Source organism: Melanerpes formicivorus, unplaced genomic scaffold (genome assembly GCF_026170545.1).
Source record: "Melanerpes formicivorus ecotype bairdi unplaced genomic scaffold, bMelFor1.0.p_v2 SCAF_57, whole genome shotgun sequence".
Classification (NCBI taxonomy): Eukaryota; Metazoa; Chordata; class Aves; order Piciformes; family Picidae; genus Melanerpes; species Melanerpes formicivorus.
This window is the reverse complement of record NW_027142409.1, coordinates 4,445,343-4,464,356: the sequence shown is the minus strand read 5'-3', so window position 1 is coordinate 4,464,356 and position 19,014 is coordinate 4,445,343. Positions and strand designations below refer to the sequence as shown.

General features: G+C 42.7%; 2 protein-coding genes across 2 annotated transcripts in view; one reads left to right on the top strand and one right to left on the bottom strand.

Moving 5' to 3' along the window:
• ACP1 (acid phosphatase 1) overlaps nucleotides 1-3,011 on the bottom strand; it is a 34,942-nt gene extending 31,931 nt beyond the window's left edge. Inside the window, exon 1 of the mRNA XM_068161361.1 lies at nucleotides 2,850-3,011. Coding sequence (XP_068017462.1) covers nucleotides 2,850-2,892 — 43 coding nt within the window. The 5' untranslated portion in view covers nucleotides 2,893-3,011. The remainder of the gene's footprint in view (nucleotides 1-2,849) is intronic.
• A 16-nt stretch (nucleotides 3,012-3,027) lies between these two features.
• The window catches only part of SH3YL1 (SH3 and SYLF domain containing 1), a 57,772-nt gene continuing 41,785 nt past the window's right edge, over nucleotides 3,028-19,014 (top strand). Inside the window, exons 1-4 of the mRNA XM_068161304.1 lie at nucleotides 3,028-3,241; nucleotides 15,887-15,985; nucleotides 16,909-17,022; nucleotides 17,573-17,637. Of these exons, the coding sequence (XP_068017405.1) occupies nucleotides 3,028-3,241; nucleotides 15,887-15,985; nucleotides 16,909-17,022; nucleotides 17,573-17,637 (492 nt within the window). The remainder of the gene's footprint in view (nucleotides 3,242-15,886; nucleotides 15,986-16,908; nucleotides 17,023-17,572; nucleotides 17,638-19,014) is intronic.

The window sequence follows — 19,014 nt, the reverse complement described above, 5'->3', positions numbered from 1 at the left end:
CACAATTCTGAAGAAAAGGTATTTTGCTTACATTTACCTAACATTCTCTTCTTTATCAAAAAAATAGCATTTTCTTTTTGTCAGCTTGCTAAGAACACTCATTACAGCAACTGTTTTCCGTGACTACTTCAACATCTTACCCAACCTATTGCTTTTCCATTCTGCAGCTATAAATGGAATTTTGTCCCATGAAACCCTGTATTTGGCTGAATCTAAATGCATATGAACTAGGAAATTCAAATATCTTTGTGACTGCAACCCGATTTCCTGATAACCAATAAATTGTCATTTTAGAAATTATTTTATGCAGTCTAGATGTCTGAAGGCAATACTTCTACTCACTGGTCCACAACAAGCACTAAGTTTCTGAGGATCAGACAAAACCACTTTGCTTAGTGTTCATGTCTTACACTGTTTTTCCACACATGGAGGAGATCAGCAAGCCAGAGCCTGGTCTAAGATGTCCATGCAGCTTGTTACGTTATAGTGGAAAAGCCATCAGACAGAAAGAGGGTGACCTGTGTGACACAGCATCATATTAAGGTAATTTCTGAAGCTCAATCATTAATTGGATGAACTACCCAAGTGTAAAAAAAGTAAACCACTTTTGGTTCATCTCCAGTTTTAATTATTTTTTTTTGCTTTAAAAGAAAATGTATCCTTTCCCATTGCCTCTTCATATACTGTAATTACATATGTTGCTAAATGATTCATTTATTTCTCAGCAATGAGGAACCCTTATCATTAAGGCAGTTATGCACATTAACTAGATTGTATTTTGTTGTTTACTGATTATCTGCTTATCTCACTACAAATGAAAGAAACCTATTACCAAAGTATCTACTGACTGTGTTCATCAAAATAATGTAGAAGGCAAATTAATTTTTCAAGAAGGCTTGTACTTTTAGGGATCACCTCACACTGAATGTGGCAAGCTTCAGTATACTGCAGATAAATGCAGTTCTATAAATCTGTTTAATATGCTTTTCAGCACTAATTCTAGGCATTATTTCTAATAAAATATTGAATTTTTGAGAGAAAAAAATATTAAAAAACCTATTAATGCATAAGCATCACTCTTCAAGACAAACTTAATACAGAAAGAAGAAATAAGTTGCCTTGAAAGCTTCACTGAAGGATTTACACTTGAATGGGGGGAAAAAAAGTGTTTGTCATATCAGATTTTATGTCAAACGACACATTAAAAAATAGGCATAAGGGTATAACCCAGTGACACAGGAAATTTAAAAGGTATTTACAATACTTGTTTTTAAAAAATCCATCCCATTAACAACTGTCCTATTTGGTCACCCTTTCCTCAAGCTTAATATTAATATTTTCACTTCACACCTAAATTATGTGATATTGTCTTCCATTAATAACAGCTTCTCAAAGACTCAATTGGATTAGGAATGTGTTAACAGTGCAAACCACCACTGCAAGCTTACAGACCCATATGCATGAATCATTTCATGAGAATTTCTACTACCTCTAGAACATAGTGTTTAGAAAGAAGGACACACATTAATAAGATATTTTTATACAAAAATCTTTGTCCAGGCCACTGGCTCCCAAACATATACCAACTAATAAGCCCTTACTAAAGCATGTTTCCCCTAAATTATTATTTGGGCCTGATCTTACTCCAAGGTAAACATCAGAACATATTTCATGAAACTAAACTCTTGTTTTGCTATTCAATTCATCTGTATTTCTCCTATTACAACAACAAACACCATCCCTCCCCCACCCCCCAAACAAAAAAACAGACAGCAAAGAGAAACATATTAAGTAAAGGTTTTGTAACAGAACTGGCAACATGCCAGGGAATTACAATGATCAACCCTCAGCACATAGGTAAGATTGCAAAGGCTTGGAATAAGATGCTAAAAACCTTCCTAGGTCAGAGTAAAGAGCCATCTATCTTATTATCCCCAAAAGGGAGCAGAAACAGATGCTTAGTGAAAGCATGTACAGAATGGGGTAAAGTTCTGTAATCCATGTAGTCAGGTTAGCAGTTTGATAGTTGTGAAGATACAGATAGATCATCTCAATTACCAATTGTCTCAAGCTTCAAAAAAGCATCCAAATGCTTTCTGGTCCCATTTAGACTTCTGATTTCTATGACTTCTCATGACATGAGATTCATTAATTAAGCACGTACTTTTTTAGTTCTTCATATAGGTAGCCCTGCAGTAAAGTCCTTTTCTTTTCACTCATAGATCAAAATCATCTACATCCAAGTTCTTTTTCTTACTTAAAGTCCAAACTTATTCTCCCTCTTTTTACACAAGCAGTTCCATTAACTTCAGTCATTCTTTTTACTTTTTCCTTTCCCTTTTTTAATGCCAGGTCTTCTAGAAGCCAAGCACCAGGCAACACCTTTCGAAAGCTCTTTGCAACCACCACTCTGCGCTACTCTTTAGCAACTGCAGTTAATTCAATGCTCACGTTGGGTTATGTGTATTTAGGTGCCGCTCTTCCCCACATTCTTCGCATTCATCAATAACGGATTTCATGCGTTATTTCCTACAGATTACTCCGGCCTCTCACAAAGACAAGCGAGAAGAAAATGGATTCTTCTTTCTGCTGCCTCCCTTCCGGGTTACTACTCTAGCTCTCTTCAAGACAGATATCCGCAAAACCACCCTCGGGTGGGACGCCTGCGGCTGCCAGGCCGGGCCTACCCACGACCACGCCATACAGGGCCTACTCATTACCCCGCTGGGCCGCTCCCCCAAAGGACACCTGGCCTCATCGCGCTCCCTACGTCCCCACCTAGTGCCCCTGACCGAAGAGCGGCAGGAGGACGACGGAAGAAGACCCAACTACCCTCTCGTCCCGCTCACCCAAGCACACGAAGAGCACCGACTTCGCCTCCCCCGCCGCCATCTTCCCTCAGGGCCGGAAAGTTAGCCGGGGAGAGGACCTTTCCGGATGTTGCGCTGCCTGCGCCTCACTTTACGGCAGCAGGCGTTGTAGTCGTCTACTAATTTCGCCTAGTTTGAGGGGGGAGAAAAGCAAACTATGGAGCACAGGTGGACGCGCTGCTGGGACGAGACGGGACGGGGCGGACGTGCGCGGAGGCGGCACGCAGGCAGGCAGGCGGTGGACAGCCGCCTCGGCCCCGCCCGCTTCACCTGCGGCAGGTGCGCGGCTTTGCAGGGCCGCCCCGGCGCGGCCCAGTGTGACAGTGGCGTCGAGAGGAGAGGGGAAGCGAAGCAGGTGTGCCCCGTCAGGAGTAAGTATCTCCGAGGGGAACAGGTGGGCTCCTTAATGGGGAACCGTGGAGGAAGGTTCCTCCTCTCCTCAGTTCTGACTAGGGCCTTCTCACTTAGAGGCAGCAGTCCATTTTGTCGTGCCCCGCCGCCTTCTCCATCTCCTCCCGGGTGGGCGGCCGTCTGTCCGGCGAACTGCTGGGGTGGGCCTCGTGGGGAGGAGTAAGCCGCCTGCCTCCCCTGTCCCTGTAGGAGCCACCTAGAAGGGCAGAGTGTGCTACGAGGCCCGTCAGCCCGTGGAAGGCTGCTCAGTTTGCTGCCCCATAGGTCTCTGCCGCCCTGAGCCCATCAGACTCTCACTGCAAACTACGTAAACTGCGAGCAACACTTAGATTTTTAGTTAATTGCCTTTCACACCCAGTGTCGCATCCTCTAGTGGTGCATCCTCCAAGAAAAAAATTCAAGTGTCAAATTTTAGGAGGAGAGGAAATGGCCTCAAGTTGCACCAGGGGAGGTTTAGATTGGATATTAGGGCTATTTTCTTTACTAAAAGAGTGGTCAGGCATTGGAACAGACTGCCCAGGGAGGTGATGGAGTCACCATCCCTGGTGGTGTCCAAAAAATGTGCAGATATGGCACTTCTTGATACGGTTTAATTGCCATGGTGATGTTGGGTGATGGTTGAACTCAATGATCATAAAGTTCTTTTCAACCGAAATGGTTTTACAATGCAGTGTTGGATTCAGCAGGCTGCTGATGAAGTTGAGCATACATGCTCCTCCTTCTCCAGAAGAGCTTGAGTATTCTTTTCATTTGTATCTAGCTTCATCTGTTGGGCCATCCCATATACCTGGCTGGTTTTGCAACACTGGCCGCCAGCCCTGTGACAGCAGGGTGTGACCAGGGATGGATTCCTCTGCTGCTTTTAAGACTTGTTTGCCTTGTTCTTCAGTCAAAATGCAGCACTTGGGAAATTAAAATGCCAGATTCTAAATTCTGTGCTGTATCGGTGGCTTCCAAATGAAAGTGATAATTAACTATTGCAAGTTACAAAGTTTATATAACTTATTTTCTGTCAAGTGGAAGAAACAGCGCGTTTCCTTTACACAGTTTCATATGCCTGCATGCATCACTTCTTTTGTAAATGCAGTTGTACAACTGCATTTTTAAATGTTTATTTTTCTCTTGCAGTGGAAGTGACTGGTAATCAGAAACAGTGATTCTCTGTCCAGCATTCCCCTTATTATGCACTGCAGCACTCTGCTGTCATACAGGTCAGCTCGGAGGTGTCAGGAGTGCAAGGTGGTAGAGCTGCACAGGGCTGTGGCACTCCTCACTTATCAGATGTGGCCTTGGTGAAGGAGAGAAGGGCAAGATGAGTTGCTGTTGTCATTTACACATGTAACTCTGCCATGTTGTATAACCTAAGCATGTACAATTGCCTTTAATTCTGCACTCTGTCAAGTGGAGTGCCTTGAAGTCTCAATATAGGAAGTATAATCACCACCACCTCTCTATGCATTTGTGGGTCAGAGGGAAGTGAGGCTTGGCTTTGAAAACCCATTCTGGAGTTCATATAAAACCCAGTATTTGCATGTGTGTATATTACATGTTTGTACATGCCTAGCTCTAGCTTCAAGGCAAAGTTTCATAGTTTCATAGTTTCATAGTTTCATTCAGGGTTGGAAGGGACCACAAGGATCATCTAGTTCCAACCCCCCTGCCATGGGCAGGGACACCCCACACTAGATCAGGCTGCCCAGAGCCTCATCCAGCCTGCTCTTAAACACCCCCAGGGACGGGGCCTCGACCACCTCCCTGGACAACCCATTCCAGGGCTTCACCACTCTCATGGTGAAGAACCTCCTCCTCACATCCAGCCTGAATCTCCCCACCTCCAGCTTCATTCCATTCCCCCTAGTCCTATCACTACCTGATATCCTGAGAAGTCCTTCCCCAGCCTTCCTGTAGGCCCCCTTCAGATACTGGAAGGCCACAATTAGGTCTCCTCGGAGCCTTCTCTTCTGCAGACTGTACAGCCCCAACTCCTTCAGTCTGTCCTCATAGGAGAGGTGCTCCAGCCCTCTGATCATCCTCATGGCCCTTCTCTGGACACGTTCCAGCACCTCCACATCCCTCTTGTAATAGGGGCTCCAGAACTGGACACAGTACTCCAGGTGGGGTCTCACCAGGGCTGAGTAGAGGGGGAGGATCACCTCCCTCGACCTGCTAGCCACACTTCTCCTGATGCAGCCCAGGATCTGATTGGCTTTGCGGGCTGCAAGTGCACACTGAGAGCTCATGTTGAGCTTTTTGTCCACCAGCACCCCCAAGTCTCTCTCTTCAGGGCTACTTTCCAGCCAGTCACTGCCCAGCCTGTATTTGTGCCTGGGATTGCCTCGACCCAGATGCAGGACCCTGCACTTGCTCTTATTGAACTTCATGAGGTTGGCCTGTGCCCACCTCTCCAGCCTGTCAAGGTCCCTCTGGATGGCCTCCCTTCCCTCCAGCGTGTCTGCTGCACCACACAGCTTGGTGTCATCAGCAAACCTGCTGAGGGTGCACTCAATGCCACTGTCCATGTCCCCCACAAAGATGTTGAATAAGACAGGTCCCAGGACTGATCCCTGAGGGACTCCACTTGTCACTGGCCTCCACTGGGACATGGAGCCATTGACAGCCACTCTTTGGGTGCGGCCATCAAGCCAGTTCCTTATCCATCCAGTGGTCCACCCATCAAACCCATGTGTCACCAGTTTGGAGACCAGGATGTGGTGCGGGACAGTGTCGAAGGCTTTGCTCAGGTCCAGGTAAACGACATCAGTTGCTCGCCCCTCATCTATTAATTTTGTCACCTGCTCATAGAAGGCCACCAGGTTGGTCAGGCAGGATTTGCCCTTGGCAAAGCCATGCTGACTGTTCCCAATCACCTCTTCACTATTCTTTTGAGCGAGTAGTGACTCCAGGAGGATCTGTTCCATGATCTTTCCAGGCACAGAGGTGAGACTGACTGGCCTGTAGTTCCCTGGTTCCTCCTTCTTGCCCTTTTTGAAGATGGGGGCAATGTTTCCCCTTTTCCAGTCTGTGGGGACTTCACCAGACTGCCATGACTTTTGAAATAGAATAGAGAGGGGTTTAGCAACCTCATCTGCCATTTCTCTCAGCACCCGTGGGTGTAACCCGTCGGGTCCCATGGACTTGAACACTTTCAGGTTCTTCAGATGATCACGAACCTGATCTGCACTTACAATGGGCAGTTCTTCCTCCCCGTCCCTGGCTTTGACTTCCATAACATCAGGAGTGTGGCTAGAGGCCCTTGCAGTGAAGACTGAGGTAAAGAAGTTATTAAGTACCTCAGCCTTTTCCTCATCACATGTGACCATGTCACCAGTTTCCTTTCTGAGGGGGCCCACACCTTCCCTAGTCTTCTTCTTCCCATTAATATACCTGTAAAAGTTCTTAGTATTCTCTTTAATCTCCCTGGCTAGATTCAACTCAAACTCTGCTTTGGCTTTCCTAACCAGGACTCTTGCTGCTCGGGCAGCTTCCTTGTATTCCCCCTGTTCTACCTGTCCTTCCCTCCACTTCCTGTAGAGTTTCCTTTTAAGTAATAGTGTGTCCAGTAGCTCCTTGCCCATCCAGGCAGGCCTCCTAGCATTCTTACCTGCTTTTCTCTTTGTTGGTACACAGAGCTCCTGGACACAGAGGAGGTGGTCCTTGAATACTGACCAGCTGTCCTGGGTCCCTCTTCCCTCCAGGGCTTTGTCCCACGACACTTTGGCTAGCAGATCCCTGAAGCGATCAAAATCTGCATGCCTAAAGTCTAGGGTCGTGAGCTTGGAATACTTCCTCCTGATTGCCCTGAGGATGTTAAATTCAACTGCTTCATGGTCACTGCAGCCAAGGCCGTCTATGAGCCTCACATTGCTTACCAGCCCTTCCCTGTTGGTGAGAACAAGGTCCAGCATAGCACCATTTCTTGTTGGTTCCTCCACCATTTGGAGGAGGAAGTTGTCTTCTATGCAGTCCAGGAACATCCTGGATTGCTGGTGCCTTGCTGTGTTGTCCCTCCAGCAGATGTCCGGGTGGTTGAAATCACCCATGAGGACCAGGGCTTGTGACCTGGAAGCTGCTTCTATTTGCCTATGGAGGGCCTCATCTGCTTGGATCTGCTGGTCAGGTGGTCTTGGGAGGTTCCATCATCTGAAGTGTTGTTCTGTGTTCACAGCCCTCAGTAGTGGAAGAGTAACAGTCCATACCTTCTTCATTTAACATCACTTCATACATTTGCTGTAGCTCTTTATGTTGTATCATGTTATCACTGAAGATTACAATTTTTCATGTGACAAACTATATTTTAGGATTTTTTTTTAACATCCATTACAGAGTTATAAAAGAGTCTGTAATGCAGGGCTGCTATGAAGAACAGGCTGTATGACTTAGTGGGAAAGAAATGCTACTATGAATAAGACAGTGCAAGAGCCTAGGTAGAACTAGGGCTCTTCAGATTCTTGATTAATAGATATTAAGCACTTTTATTTAAGAACAAAATGCTTATTCTTTTTAGCTTGAAAAAATGTTTCTTTTGTGACAAATTGTATAATTCATTATGAGAATTAGTAATTTCTTAAGTTTGAAGCATGCACATAGGGAATTAGGGCATTCATGAAATGGATAAATGAGAGCATCAGAATGATACGGACAGTTTTACTAATAAGGTGTTAAGTATTTTCTGCAGGGAATAGTTTGAGTCTGTATTTTGCTAAGGTACCCAAATATTTTTTTCATGTAGGTTATTACTGTAGCATACAGGACTACTATGTAGTGCACATTGAGATTGTAATCTGCTACTTTTTTTTTTCTCACTATGCTTTTGTCCCTTGTGATGAAACAAACAAGATGTTTTTTAGGATTCTTTTTCTGAAAAGCACAGCTTTGTTGTAGTTCCAGCTTTCTTAGCAAAGGTTAATGTACTTGTTTACCTGCTTGGATTGCCTTCAAGTGTATTCTTGGTGATAAAAATAAAGTTAGCAAACCAAAGTTGGTATTTCCTTTGGGATTTTCCCAGATTTTGCATATCCTACCGACTCTTGTTTTAATATAAGGTGAATGAAGCAGAACCAAAATGCTAGTTCTGACTTAGCTCCAATCATGTTACTTGCATGATCTTGCTTGGTGGGCAGCGCCCAACCTCTTTGGTACCAATTGTTTACACATCAAACACAATAAATGTATATGAAAGACTTGCTGAAAGGGTTTCAGGTAGACAGTTTCCCAGGGTTTGTGTAGCAGGGTGAATAGGTGTGGTGGTGTGTTTTGAGGTGTTTTGTATCACCTTTGGAAGCGAGGGGAGGCAACCCACAGAATGTTTAAGGATGTTGCTAGGTCTTGTAGGAAGAGAATTAGGGAGGCAAAAGCACACTTGGAACTTAAACTGGCCTCTACTGTGAAGGACAACAAAAAGTCCTTCTATAAATACATTAATAGTAAGAGGAAGGGGAAGGAAAACCTCCACTCCTTGGTGGATACGGAGGGGAACATTGTAACCAAGGATAAGGAAAAGGCAGAGATACTTAACACCTTCTTTGCCTCAATTTTTACTAGAAGGGCAGAACGTCTTCCTGACAGCTGGTCTGCAGAGCTAGCAGAAGGAGCCAGGGAGCTGCACAGTTTCCCTATGTTCCATGAGGCGGTAGTTGGAACTCTCCTTAGCAGCTTGGATCCCCACAAGTCCATGGGACCAGATGGGATTCATCCTAGGGTGCTGAGAGAGCTGGCAGATGAGCTGGCCAAGCCACTCTCCATCATTTTCCAGCAGTCCTGGCTCACTGGCGAGGTCCCAGAGGACTGGAAGCTGGCCAACGTGGTGCCCATCCATAAGAAGGGCCGGTTGGATGAGCCAGGGAATTACAGGCCTGTCAGCCTGACCTCAGTGCCAGGCAAGATCATGGAACAGGTCATCCTGAGTTCAATAACACAACACTTACAGGATGGCCAAGGGATCAGGCCTAGCCAGCATGGATTTAGGAAGGGCAGGTCCTGCCTGACCAACCTGATCTCCTTCTATGATCAGGTGACCCGCCTGGTGGATGTGGGGAGGCCTGTTGATGTAGTCTACCTGGACCTCAGCAAGGCCTTTGACACCGTCCCCCATAGCAAACTGCTGGCCAAGCTGTCAGCCCATGGCTTGGACGGGAGCACACTGCGATGGGTTAGGAACTGGCTGGAGGGCCGAGCCCAGAGAGTGGTGGTGAATGGTGCCACATCCAGCTGGCAACCAGTCACTAGTGGTGTGCCCCAAGGATCAGTGCTGGGCCCTGTGCTCTTTAACATCTTTATTGATGATCTGGATGAGGGCATTGAGTCCATCATCAGTAAATTTGCTGACGACACCAAGCTGGGGGCAAGAGTTGATCTGCTGGAGGGTAGAGAGGCTCTGCAGAGAGACCTGGACAGGCTGGACAGATGGGCAGAATCCAACGGCATGAGATTTAACACATCCAAATGCCGGGTTCTGCACATTGGCCACAACAACCCCATGCAGTGCTACAGGCTGGGGTCAGAGTGGCTAGAGAGCAGCCAGGCAGAGAGGGATCTGGGGGTGCTGGTTGATGGTAGGCTTAACATGAGCCTGCAGTGTGCCCAGGCAGCCAAGAGGGCCAATGGCATCCTGGCCTGCATCAAGAACAGTGTGGCCAGCAGGAGCAGGGAGGTCATTCTGCCCCTGTACACTGCACTGGTTAGGCCACACCTCGAGTACTGTGTCCAGTTCTGGGCCCCTCAGTTTAGGAAGGATGTTGACTTGCTGGAACGAGTCCAGAGAAGAGCAACAAAGTTGGTGAGGGGTTTGGAACACAAGCCCTATGAGGAGAGGCTGAGGGAGCTGGGGCTGCTTAGCCTGGAGAAGAGGAGACTTAGGGGTGACCTTATCACTCTCTACAACTACCTGAAGGGAGGTTGTAGACAGGCTGATGATGGTCTCTTCTCCCAGGCACCCAGTACCAGAACAAGAGGACACAGTCTCAAGCTGCGCCAGGGGAGGTTCAGGTTGGATGTTAGAAAGAAGTTCTATACAGAAAGAGTGATTGCGCTATGGAACGGGTTGCCCGGGGAGGTGGTGGAGTCGCCGTCATTGAAGGTGTTCAGAAGGAGACTTGATGGGGTGCTTGGTGCCATGGGTTAGCTGTTTGGGTGGGTTGGATTGGTTGATGGGTTGGACACGATGATCTTGAAGGTCTCTTCCAACCTGGTTTGGTTTATTCTAATAAAGGTTTATTCTAATAAAAAGCCTGCAATTCTCATAATACAAATTCTTGAAAGAATTCACTTGTTTGTCCCAGACAACCCTCAAGGTAACTCTGTCTGCCTTTGCTGCTTGTCTTAGAGTCTACCACTGTCCCTATATTCTTGAAAATGCTGGTTTCTGACTGTTTATGTACAAACTGCATGATTTCTTTCCCCCATGCTCCTTGTTTTCATCCACTCTCCTAGTGCAAAGGCTGCAACTCAGTAGTAGAACTGTGGACTCAAGACTTTAGCATTGTTGTAAACTGCTAAAAGTTCCAAAGAATTTTGAAGACTTTTAGCTACAGGTGTTCTACTGCTCTGCCTCCTGTGCAACTGAGCAGATGTCTGATATGCTTTTTGGAACAAAGTCCCTAACTGTTGTGCCTCAGGCGGTTAGTGACTGTTTTCACATGCCACCTAAGAAGTCACCTAGTTGAAAGTTGCATACACAAAGGGAACGTGTATTTGTTTCAAGTGCAGTGTTCATCTGTGTCAGTACCACTTTAGTCTCAGGTATTCCAGCTCTCAAGAAGTTCATGCTCTGGGAGATGAAAGTTTTTCACTATGCTACTTTTCATATTTATGAATGTTCTTATGCATAATTTTGAATTTTTTTTTCTGGTCATACAAGCTTTTTAGCATTCATATTGCTGCTACAACCATGGGCATTTGCACATCAACTGCACTTCAATGTGCTGTTTCTGAACTTCTTAGCGAAGTGAAAACAAAGACTGAATTACTGAGGCTTATAGAAGCTTTTGCCATTGTTGGATTTTTTTCATTGTGACCAAAATCTTTCACCAAATAACTCAAAACTCACATGTGCATGGAACTGTACTTTTGATGTTGAGGTTCTCCTAATGTCACCATGCTTTATTTCATCTGTTCATATCCAGCAGAATTTTGATTGTGTCAGATTTAGTTAAAGGTTTTAAGTTAAAAGGCTTTATTTATTCTTTATTACACCTTGCTCAGATAATTTCACCAAATGTTCAGCCAACACATTATTACTGTTAGTCAGAATGTAAATTAGAGGATGACGCACTTGCCTTATCGGCTTACAAATTAAGCACTTAATCAATTTTGGTGTGATAGTCCCCCATGGGCTTTGTGTTGCTGACTCACATATGCTCAATATCTTCTCCTTTCAGCAACAAGCAGGAGTGCAAATGAAGCTTGCTCCCAGGTGAGCATTCACTGGTCGTGGCATTCCAAACCCATCAGTCAATATATCCTCCTGATAGATATTATTGTCTTATTGCTCCTGGTTACCTCCTTCCTGAGCATTACTTGAATACAAAATAGACAATTATATATGCATACTTAAAAGCTAATAGTGAAGACAGTGCTACAGGATTATTCCTTATGTTAGTGAAGGGGTAATCTGAACATGCATCTTCTGCTTATTTCTAAATATTCCATACAATATTTTTATCAAAAACCAGACAGTTCTATAGCATCTAATTTAATAGACTTGCAATGTTAAATCAGTTTTTAAGAAGATAAAAAGGTAAGCTTGAGGGGGAAAAGGACAATTTGATAGGCAAGCAGAAATTTAAACCTTTTTTTGATGTCACAGAAATCACACTTATGGTTTTGTCTGTTTATACAGTGATTAAAATAGATAGAAACAAGATTCTTTTCTGTAACCTTCACAATAATTAGTGATTTTATTTCTGTTGTGTTTTGGGACAGACACCACTATTTCATAGTTCAAACCTCTATGTACTACTTTTTTTTTTTGAGGAAAAAAACAAAGTACATAAGTAGTTTTGAATTGTTTCTGTGATTTTTCTACTTACTAAGCTTTTAACTGAAAAACTGTGATGTTCTTTGCCTTTGGACTAAGTTTTACAGAATTGATTGATACAAAGAACAAGGAGGCTGAGAGGAGACCTTATCACTCTCTACAACTTCCTGCAGGGAGGTTGGAGTGAGGAGGGGGCCTTCCTCTTCTTAATGACAAGTGACAGGACTAGAGGATATGGTTTCAAACTATACCAGGGAAGGTTGAGGCTACATATTAGGAAATACTTCTTTATTGAGAGGGTTATCAAACACTGGAATGGTCTGCCCAGGGCAGTGGTGGAGTCCACCATCCCTGGGGGTGTTCAGGTGATGTGTGGACCTGGCCCTTAGGGACATGCTTTAATGTTGACCCTTCAGTGCTGGATCAAGGGTCAGACTGGATGGTCTTTGAGGTCTTTTCCAACCAGATGTATTCTGTGATTCTGTGAAAGTTTCACAGTAAGAGTGAGGCATTAAGCCATAATATATAGGTAATCATTAAACTTTCCCTTTTTAATGATGATTGTTGGTTTTGTCTTTGCCTAATATTGAATTCTGACAAAAAAATCTTGAGGGTGGCATAGCGGCATATCCTAAGAGGGAGAGACAAAGCTCCCTCTTTCCTCTGTGATAAAAGTATTAGATTCCTTTTGCTGTAGCTCTAGCAATCTTGGTAAAATGGGAGTCTAGCCAAGCTTTACCAATCACCATATTATGCATAATTAAGGTCAGGGTGTGGATGTGTTTTTGGTGGGGTTTTTTAATAAGCAAATCATCAGTTCCTCAAAGACCACTGTAGGCATTCTGCCAGTTTCTTAATAGCTATGTAACGTCATGGAAGTAAATAAAGGAACTCAAAATGGACCACTACGTAAGGAATCATATGGTAGCCCATATGAGTAGCTGTGTTGGGTTTAAGCAGTGAAAGGGTTTAGTCATTTGCCTTGATCCCCTGTGCCACGATTGCTTGCCAATTAAAGTAATTTTAATTTTCATACCTGCTGCTGTTTAAATTAAAATCTGAATACAAGTCATCTCACTTGTAACCTTTCTCTAGCAGGTCTAACTTCAGAGGGAAACATGTTCAACATCATCTCTTTTTTCCTTCCCTTTACCCCCAGTTAGTATCTCAATTTAGCTTTGGAAATATCACCCATTTCTTAGCCTGTTTCTGCAAGTGCTCAAATCTGGCTTCATGCAAAGTAACTGGCAGTAAGTTGTCAAATCTTCTTGCTTTTTCTTAGTCAAAAACAGTAATCCTGTATTGCTTCAGTCTGTGGCAGGAAGGGGAAAAGCAAGGGACAATGTATATGTGAATTTCTATAGATACTGAAGGGATGCAGCAACTATGTTGATGTAGTAAAATAATACGGGGAAAAAGTGAAGTTTCTGCTGTTATTTTGAGGATGGGAATGTTAGGTTATTCTTGCGCTTAGTGTTGCAGTGTACAGCTAGATGTGGAATATCTCTCCATCTCTCCCATTCCCTGTTAATAAAGGCACACCATACCATGTGGCACAAAAAACCCCACCAAAAACCAAAACCAAACAAACAAACCCACAAAACCCCACCAAACCTTTTAAAGGGATTAGAGTGGGAATAACATAGTTTTCAGTTTGCTCAACTAATGCTGTTTTTCTATGCAAAATTTGCATCTAGGAATACAGTGTTTAGAATCATATTGCAGATAAATCATAGAATCATAGACTGTTTTGGGTTGAAAGGGACCTTCAAGTGTCATCTAGTCCAACCCTATCTGCAATGAAGAGGGACATCTTCATCTCGATCAGGTTATTCAGAGTCCCATCCAGCCTAACCTGGAGTGTTTCTAGAGATGAGGCTTCTACCACCTCTCTGGGCAACCTGTTTATGAAAACATTGTCCTCTTTGTTAAAAACTTCTTCCTAAGTAGCACCACCAGGACAGAAACAGATAGGTATTCTGTGAAACTTTTGAAAGTAAATGCAGAAGAGGGCTACTTTAGCATCCTCCCTCCTGCCCCAAGGTGTAACCAAAACCTGATCTTGAAACCAATTATGTATTGAGACTTCAAGGGACAGTGAGGTAGTGATAGTATTACTTCTGATTACTCATGAAGTTTAGCTTTGAACTTTTTCCACTTAATTAGTAAATCCTACATGCACATAAGCATGCACACACTGTTTTCTGGTAACCATCAAGTAGTTTTGATACATTTCTGAATCTGAAAATATGTATCAAAACTGTAAAATGGTTTTTGCTTTGATTTTGTTTTGGTTGGTTTGGTGTGGGTTTTTTGTTCGTTTGTTTGCTTTTAGTCATCTCTTTCTTCTCATTTACAGACTTTTAGGCCAGAAATCTTCTCATGTTTTCTCAATGGACTTAGCTAAGGAATTTCTTTTCTGATCTGTTGGAAATATGAGCTTCTTATACTTGTCCTTTCTAGTAGTAAGAAGAATGAACTTGGGATGTTCCTTCAAATTTTGAGGTCAGGCACAAAGAAGCAATGGTGAGGAAGGACCGAATGCAAAGATACAGAAGAGGAGAGTGAGAAGAGCACATAAGTTTGTTTTATATCTCTGTAGTCTAGAAACTGCAAGATGCTTGCTTTTGCTCCACAATGTTTTTTATCTCTAGTGTGCACATCTTATTTTCATTGTCTTGATCACTTTGCAAGGAGTCCTGCATGGTCTGGCACAGCTCAAGTGAAGCATAACTTCCACTTTTGTTCAACTGTAAGAATAATTCAGTACCCTCAAATGTGAATCTTGTGTAGTCTGGATAGGTGACCCTCCCCAAACCCGAGACCTCTAGACTTAAAACATTTGTAAGTGAAAACCTGCATACAGAAGTGTTCCCTTGATTATGCAGATGGGCACGTGCTGTGTTACAATTCTTAATTTTAAGTTGTAATATGCTAAAAGTGTATAACTCCTACTCTCTTGAATGTTAAGAATTGTATTGCAATATGCTTTTTGTGACTGCCTCAATCTATTTTTTTTTTTCTCTTATACTTGCTGGGTATGTTTTTCCTCTGACCTTGAAAATCCAATGTCAAGTCCAAAGAGCAGAAGTCATGAAGACATTTGCTCCAGCCTGGTTTATGAATCTACTGAAAGCAATTGTCTGCTCATGTTTTGTTTGGGCCTCTCTTCTTGCAGTATCCAAGTACTTTAAAATAGATCAGGTACTTCTTTGAGTAGCAGGTAGCGAGCTGCGGTTGCAGGAGCTCTGAAGGCAAAGAGTGTCAGCAGGTTTCAAAAGGTATTAGACAAGTTTGTGTGCAAGAAGCCTATGTAAATAGGAACAGGAACAACTGAAGATGTATCTTCAACATCTTTTCTGTTACCAGTGTGGGTTCTGAGGAACAGACTGCAGAGAAGAACCAGGCTTGTGTGCACTTCCTGAGTCGCATCTTCTGTTACAACCATCAGAGACAAAATGTGGTTCTGATGCAGGATGCCATTTCTTATATTTGCTGTTTCCCTGTTTGTCTGCCTTACTCCTTATTTGTAAAGAATAACTTTTCACATACAAATTACACTAGGTTTTTTAATATGAGCTGTCCTGAACTGACCATAGATAAAATTTCTTATTTCTTTTATGCTATACAGTGAATAACCCTATACTTTCCAACCTGAAGTCAGAAGCTAAAATATTAAGAGACTTTACAGAAATAACTTCCAGAAATGGACGTGATAAAATCATACCTTGTGAGTAAAGAAAATGTTTTGATTCAGTTAAAAACTCCATCACTCCCCTCTGTTGCAATTATCCTCTTTAACAGTTTCCTCTGTTTTCAGTGACTATAATTTAGCAACAGGTGGTAGTTTTAATGTTGGGGAGGAATTTTCAACCCACCACACAAGGAATGAAGATTTAGGGTGCCATAGCTTTTGTGAAAACATTTTGGAAGGTAAAGGGGTTCAGGTTGCTGTATTTTAGGCAGACATTACATGCTGGGAGAGATCTTTTGCATGTTTGCAGCCACAGGGTATCTGCACAGGAAGGCTTCCCTCTTGGATGGGTGCACTGTCTCATGCTTACCCTGGGAATGCCTTTTCTTAAGGTAGAGCCTGGAATAGTATCTCTGGTTCTTGAATGTCTTTGTTTATTAGAATTAGCTAGATGAAAATAAGTTGAAGAGATCAGGGCACATTTCTCCTTTGATAATAATTAAGCATTCATATTTGCTGCTGTCTTTATTTATGCAATCATCTTTCTGTGTTTCCCTTCATCTGATGTTTCTGCTTGTGGCTTTAGATTTTAAACTATTATGTTCCAGAAGATGTGTAATAAGACTTGCAGGATCATGGCCCTTTATTTGCTATAAAGGGCATCTAGTAGTATAAACTGATTATGCTACTGTATGTCACTATGATTTAAATGTAGACTCCTCTAAAAATCTGTAGTGAGATGGATGTCAACTATCCACTACCTTTTTACCTTGCTAAGGGTTCTCACACACAGTTTTGGCAAAAAGCAAACTAATTCTGGATGAGCTGACCAGGATAGTTGAAGCAGTGGTATCAGCATAGAGATCAGTACATGTTCATGTGACCTCTATTTAAGCTTTTGCTTCAGTTATTTGACCCTTCTCTTACAAGATCTTGAACAAACGATTTTGCTGTTTCAGCTCATGTAATAGCTAAAGCCAAAGGCCTTGCAGTTTTGTCTGTTATTAAAGCTGGATTTTTGGTGACTGCTAAAGGAGGAAGTGGAATTGTGTTGGCTCACCTTCCTAATGGAAGTAAGTAGTATTTTCCTTTAGTCTTTCATGGGAAAATTAAAAGAAACAAATATTTTTTTACTTCATAATTTCTTTTCATATTATAAAACATTTGTCAGTGGCTGGACTCAATCTTAGAGGTCTTTTCCAACCAAAACAGTGCTGTGACTCTACAGGATGTGTGAGGAATCAAGCCAGTAGATGACAATGTTTAGTTTGAAAGCTGTTTTCAAAATTTTGTACCTACTTTTTACCACATTTAAAGTCTGTTTGAGAAAAGGATGAAATATAAAAGTGTATAGTTGAAAATTTATTAGAAGAATGAATTATATTCAATTATGGACAATTATATGATAATTTGCAACAAAGATTGGTTTAGATCGCAAGGGCTTGTATTTCTGACATTCCTTCCATTGGGACAAATCAGTATAGTTATCTGATTCCATTTTAGTGCTTTTGAACATAGTTTTAAAAAGATAATTTATTAGTGTGTTTTAAATGTAATAATAAAATGACTATTTCTTGTAACACTTGGTAAAATTCTTTATATTTGTCTTATTTTGCATGACAGCCTGGTCTGCTCCTTCTGCAATAGGAATTGCTGGCCTTGGTGGTGGATTTGAAATTGGAATAGAGGTAAAATTTTGTATTTAGAATACTTGTTGGTAACTTTTTTTGCAAGAAATTTAAATGCATTGACAAAGATCTAAAATTTAGTGAGGTAGTAGGATCTATTTTTCTCCATAATGGTTTAGCACAGGGGCTAATTTGTCTGCTCCCCCAACACAGAAGTGAAGGGAAAAGTACACAAAAACTCAGAACTGAGATACAAAAAAAGTGAGATAAGAATAGAGTTTACTGAGCAAAATCAGAAAAACATGGTACAAAATGCATAATTACCTTAGCCTATTTGCAGAAAAAGCATGACACAAGGCAGCAGCAAACAGAAGCAAGCGAGCCAAAAGCCCAAGCCAGAAAACTACTCTCCCATCCCTCCTTGTCCTGTCACCATCCCAGCAGAAAAGAGCCAACACCCAAGAACCCAGAACCCAAAAGCAGCAATTGGAACAGGAGGTCTCCCAACTTGCAATCTGAACTTCAAGCCCCATAATACTTTGCTCCAGTTAGCACTTTCATTTTTTAACAGCAGCATGGTATGTATAACACTGAAAAAACTATTACAAAACTGATTTGTGCATGACAAATTAAATGGTGTGTGTGTGATCTTATCAGTCTAATCGCTTGGGAGAGATTAAATGAAAACAAGGGACGTGACAGCTATTTCTCCACTTTCTCACTTCTGACAGGCTGATTTTTCCCATATGGAAAGCTTCCCATCAGTGTTCACACAGAAGCCAACTTGAGTTAATTAAAAGTATCTTATACTTAATACCGTATTGAATGCTTTTTTAAAGAGCACAAGGACCCCATATGGCAAGAAATAGTGAGAGGAATTGGAGGTGGAATAAAATGGAGCCTAGCTAATACTCTGTACTTCATGGCACTGTACTTCATGCATTTTGCACTCAAACTAGTGGTTACTGACTTTTGTTTGGGAGCACCAAAGTTCATGATGTCTCCTCTAAAGGAATGCTACAGAAAAAGAGCTGTTTTCCAGGCAACATAAATGGTTAAGTAAGGGACTCTAAATATGTTCAGAGAAATTCTGTTGATCTTAACCCTGACTGCATTCTGCCTCTACTTCCCATCTCTTCTTCCTTACAGTTCCTTCACCCTTGTTTGTTCCCATCTTTCCTTCTCTCTCCCACCCTAGCCTCCAGTCCTGTGTTTCCTCTTCTCTTTTTGTTTAGCTTCTGCTCTGCTGATTCCGAATGAAAATCAATGTAACAGTATGCTACCAACAAGATCTCTTGCTACAATCCTTGTGCTCTTCAGAAGAATCCATGCATCGCTGACCTGGGTCATCCATGCCAGCCCCCAGTGTGTCTCCTACAACTAACCAGCTATCCCTGTCCTGACAGCCAGTCAGCCAGCACTCACAAAATGACCACT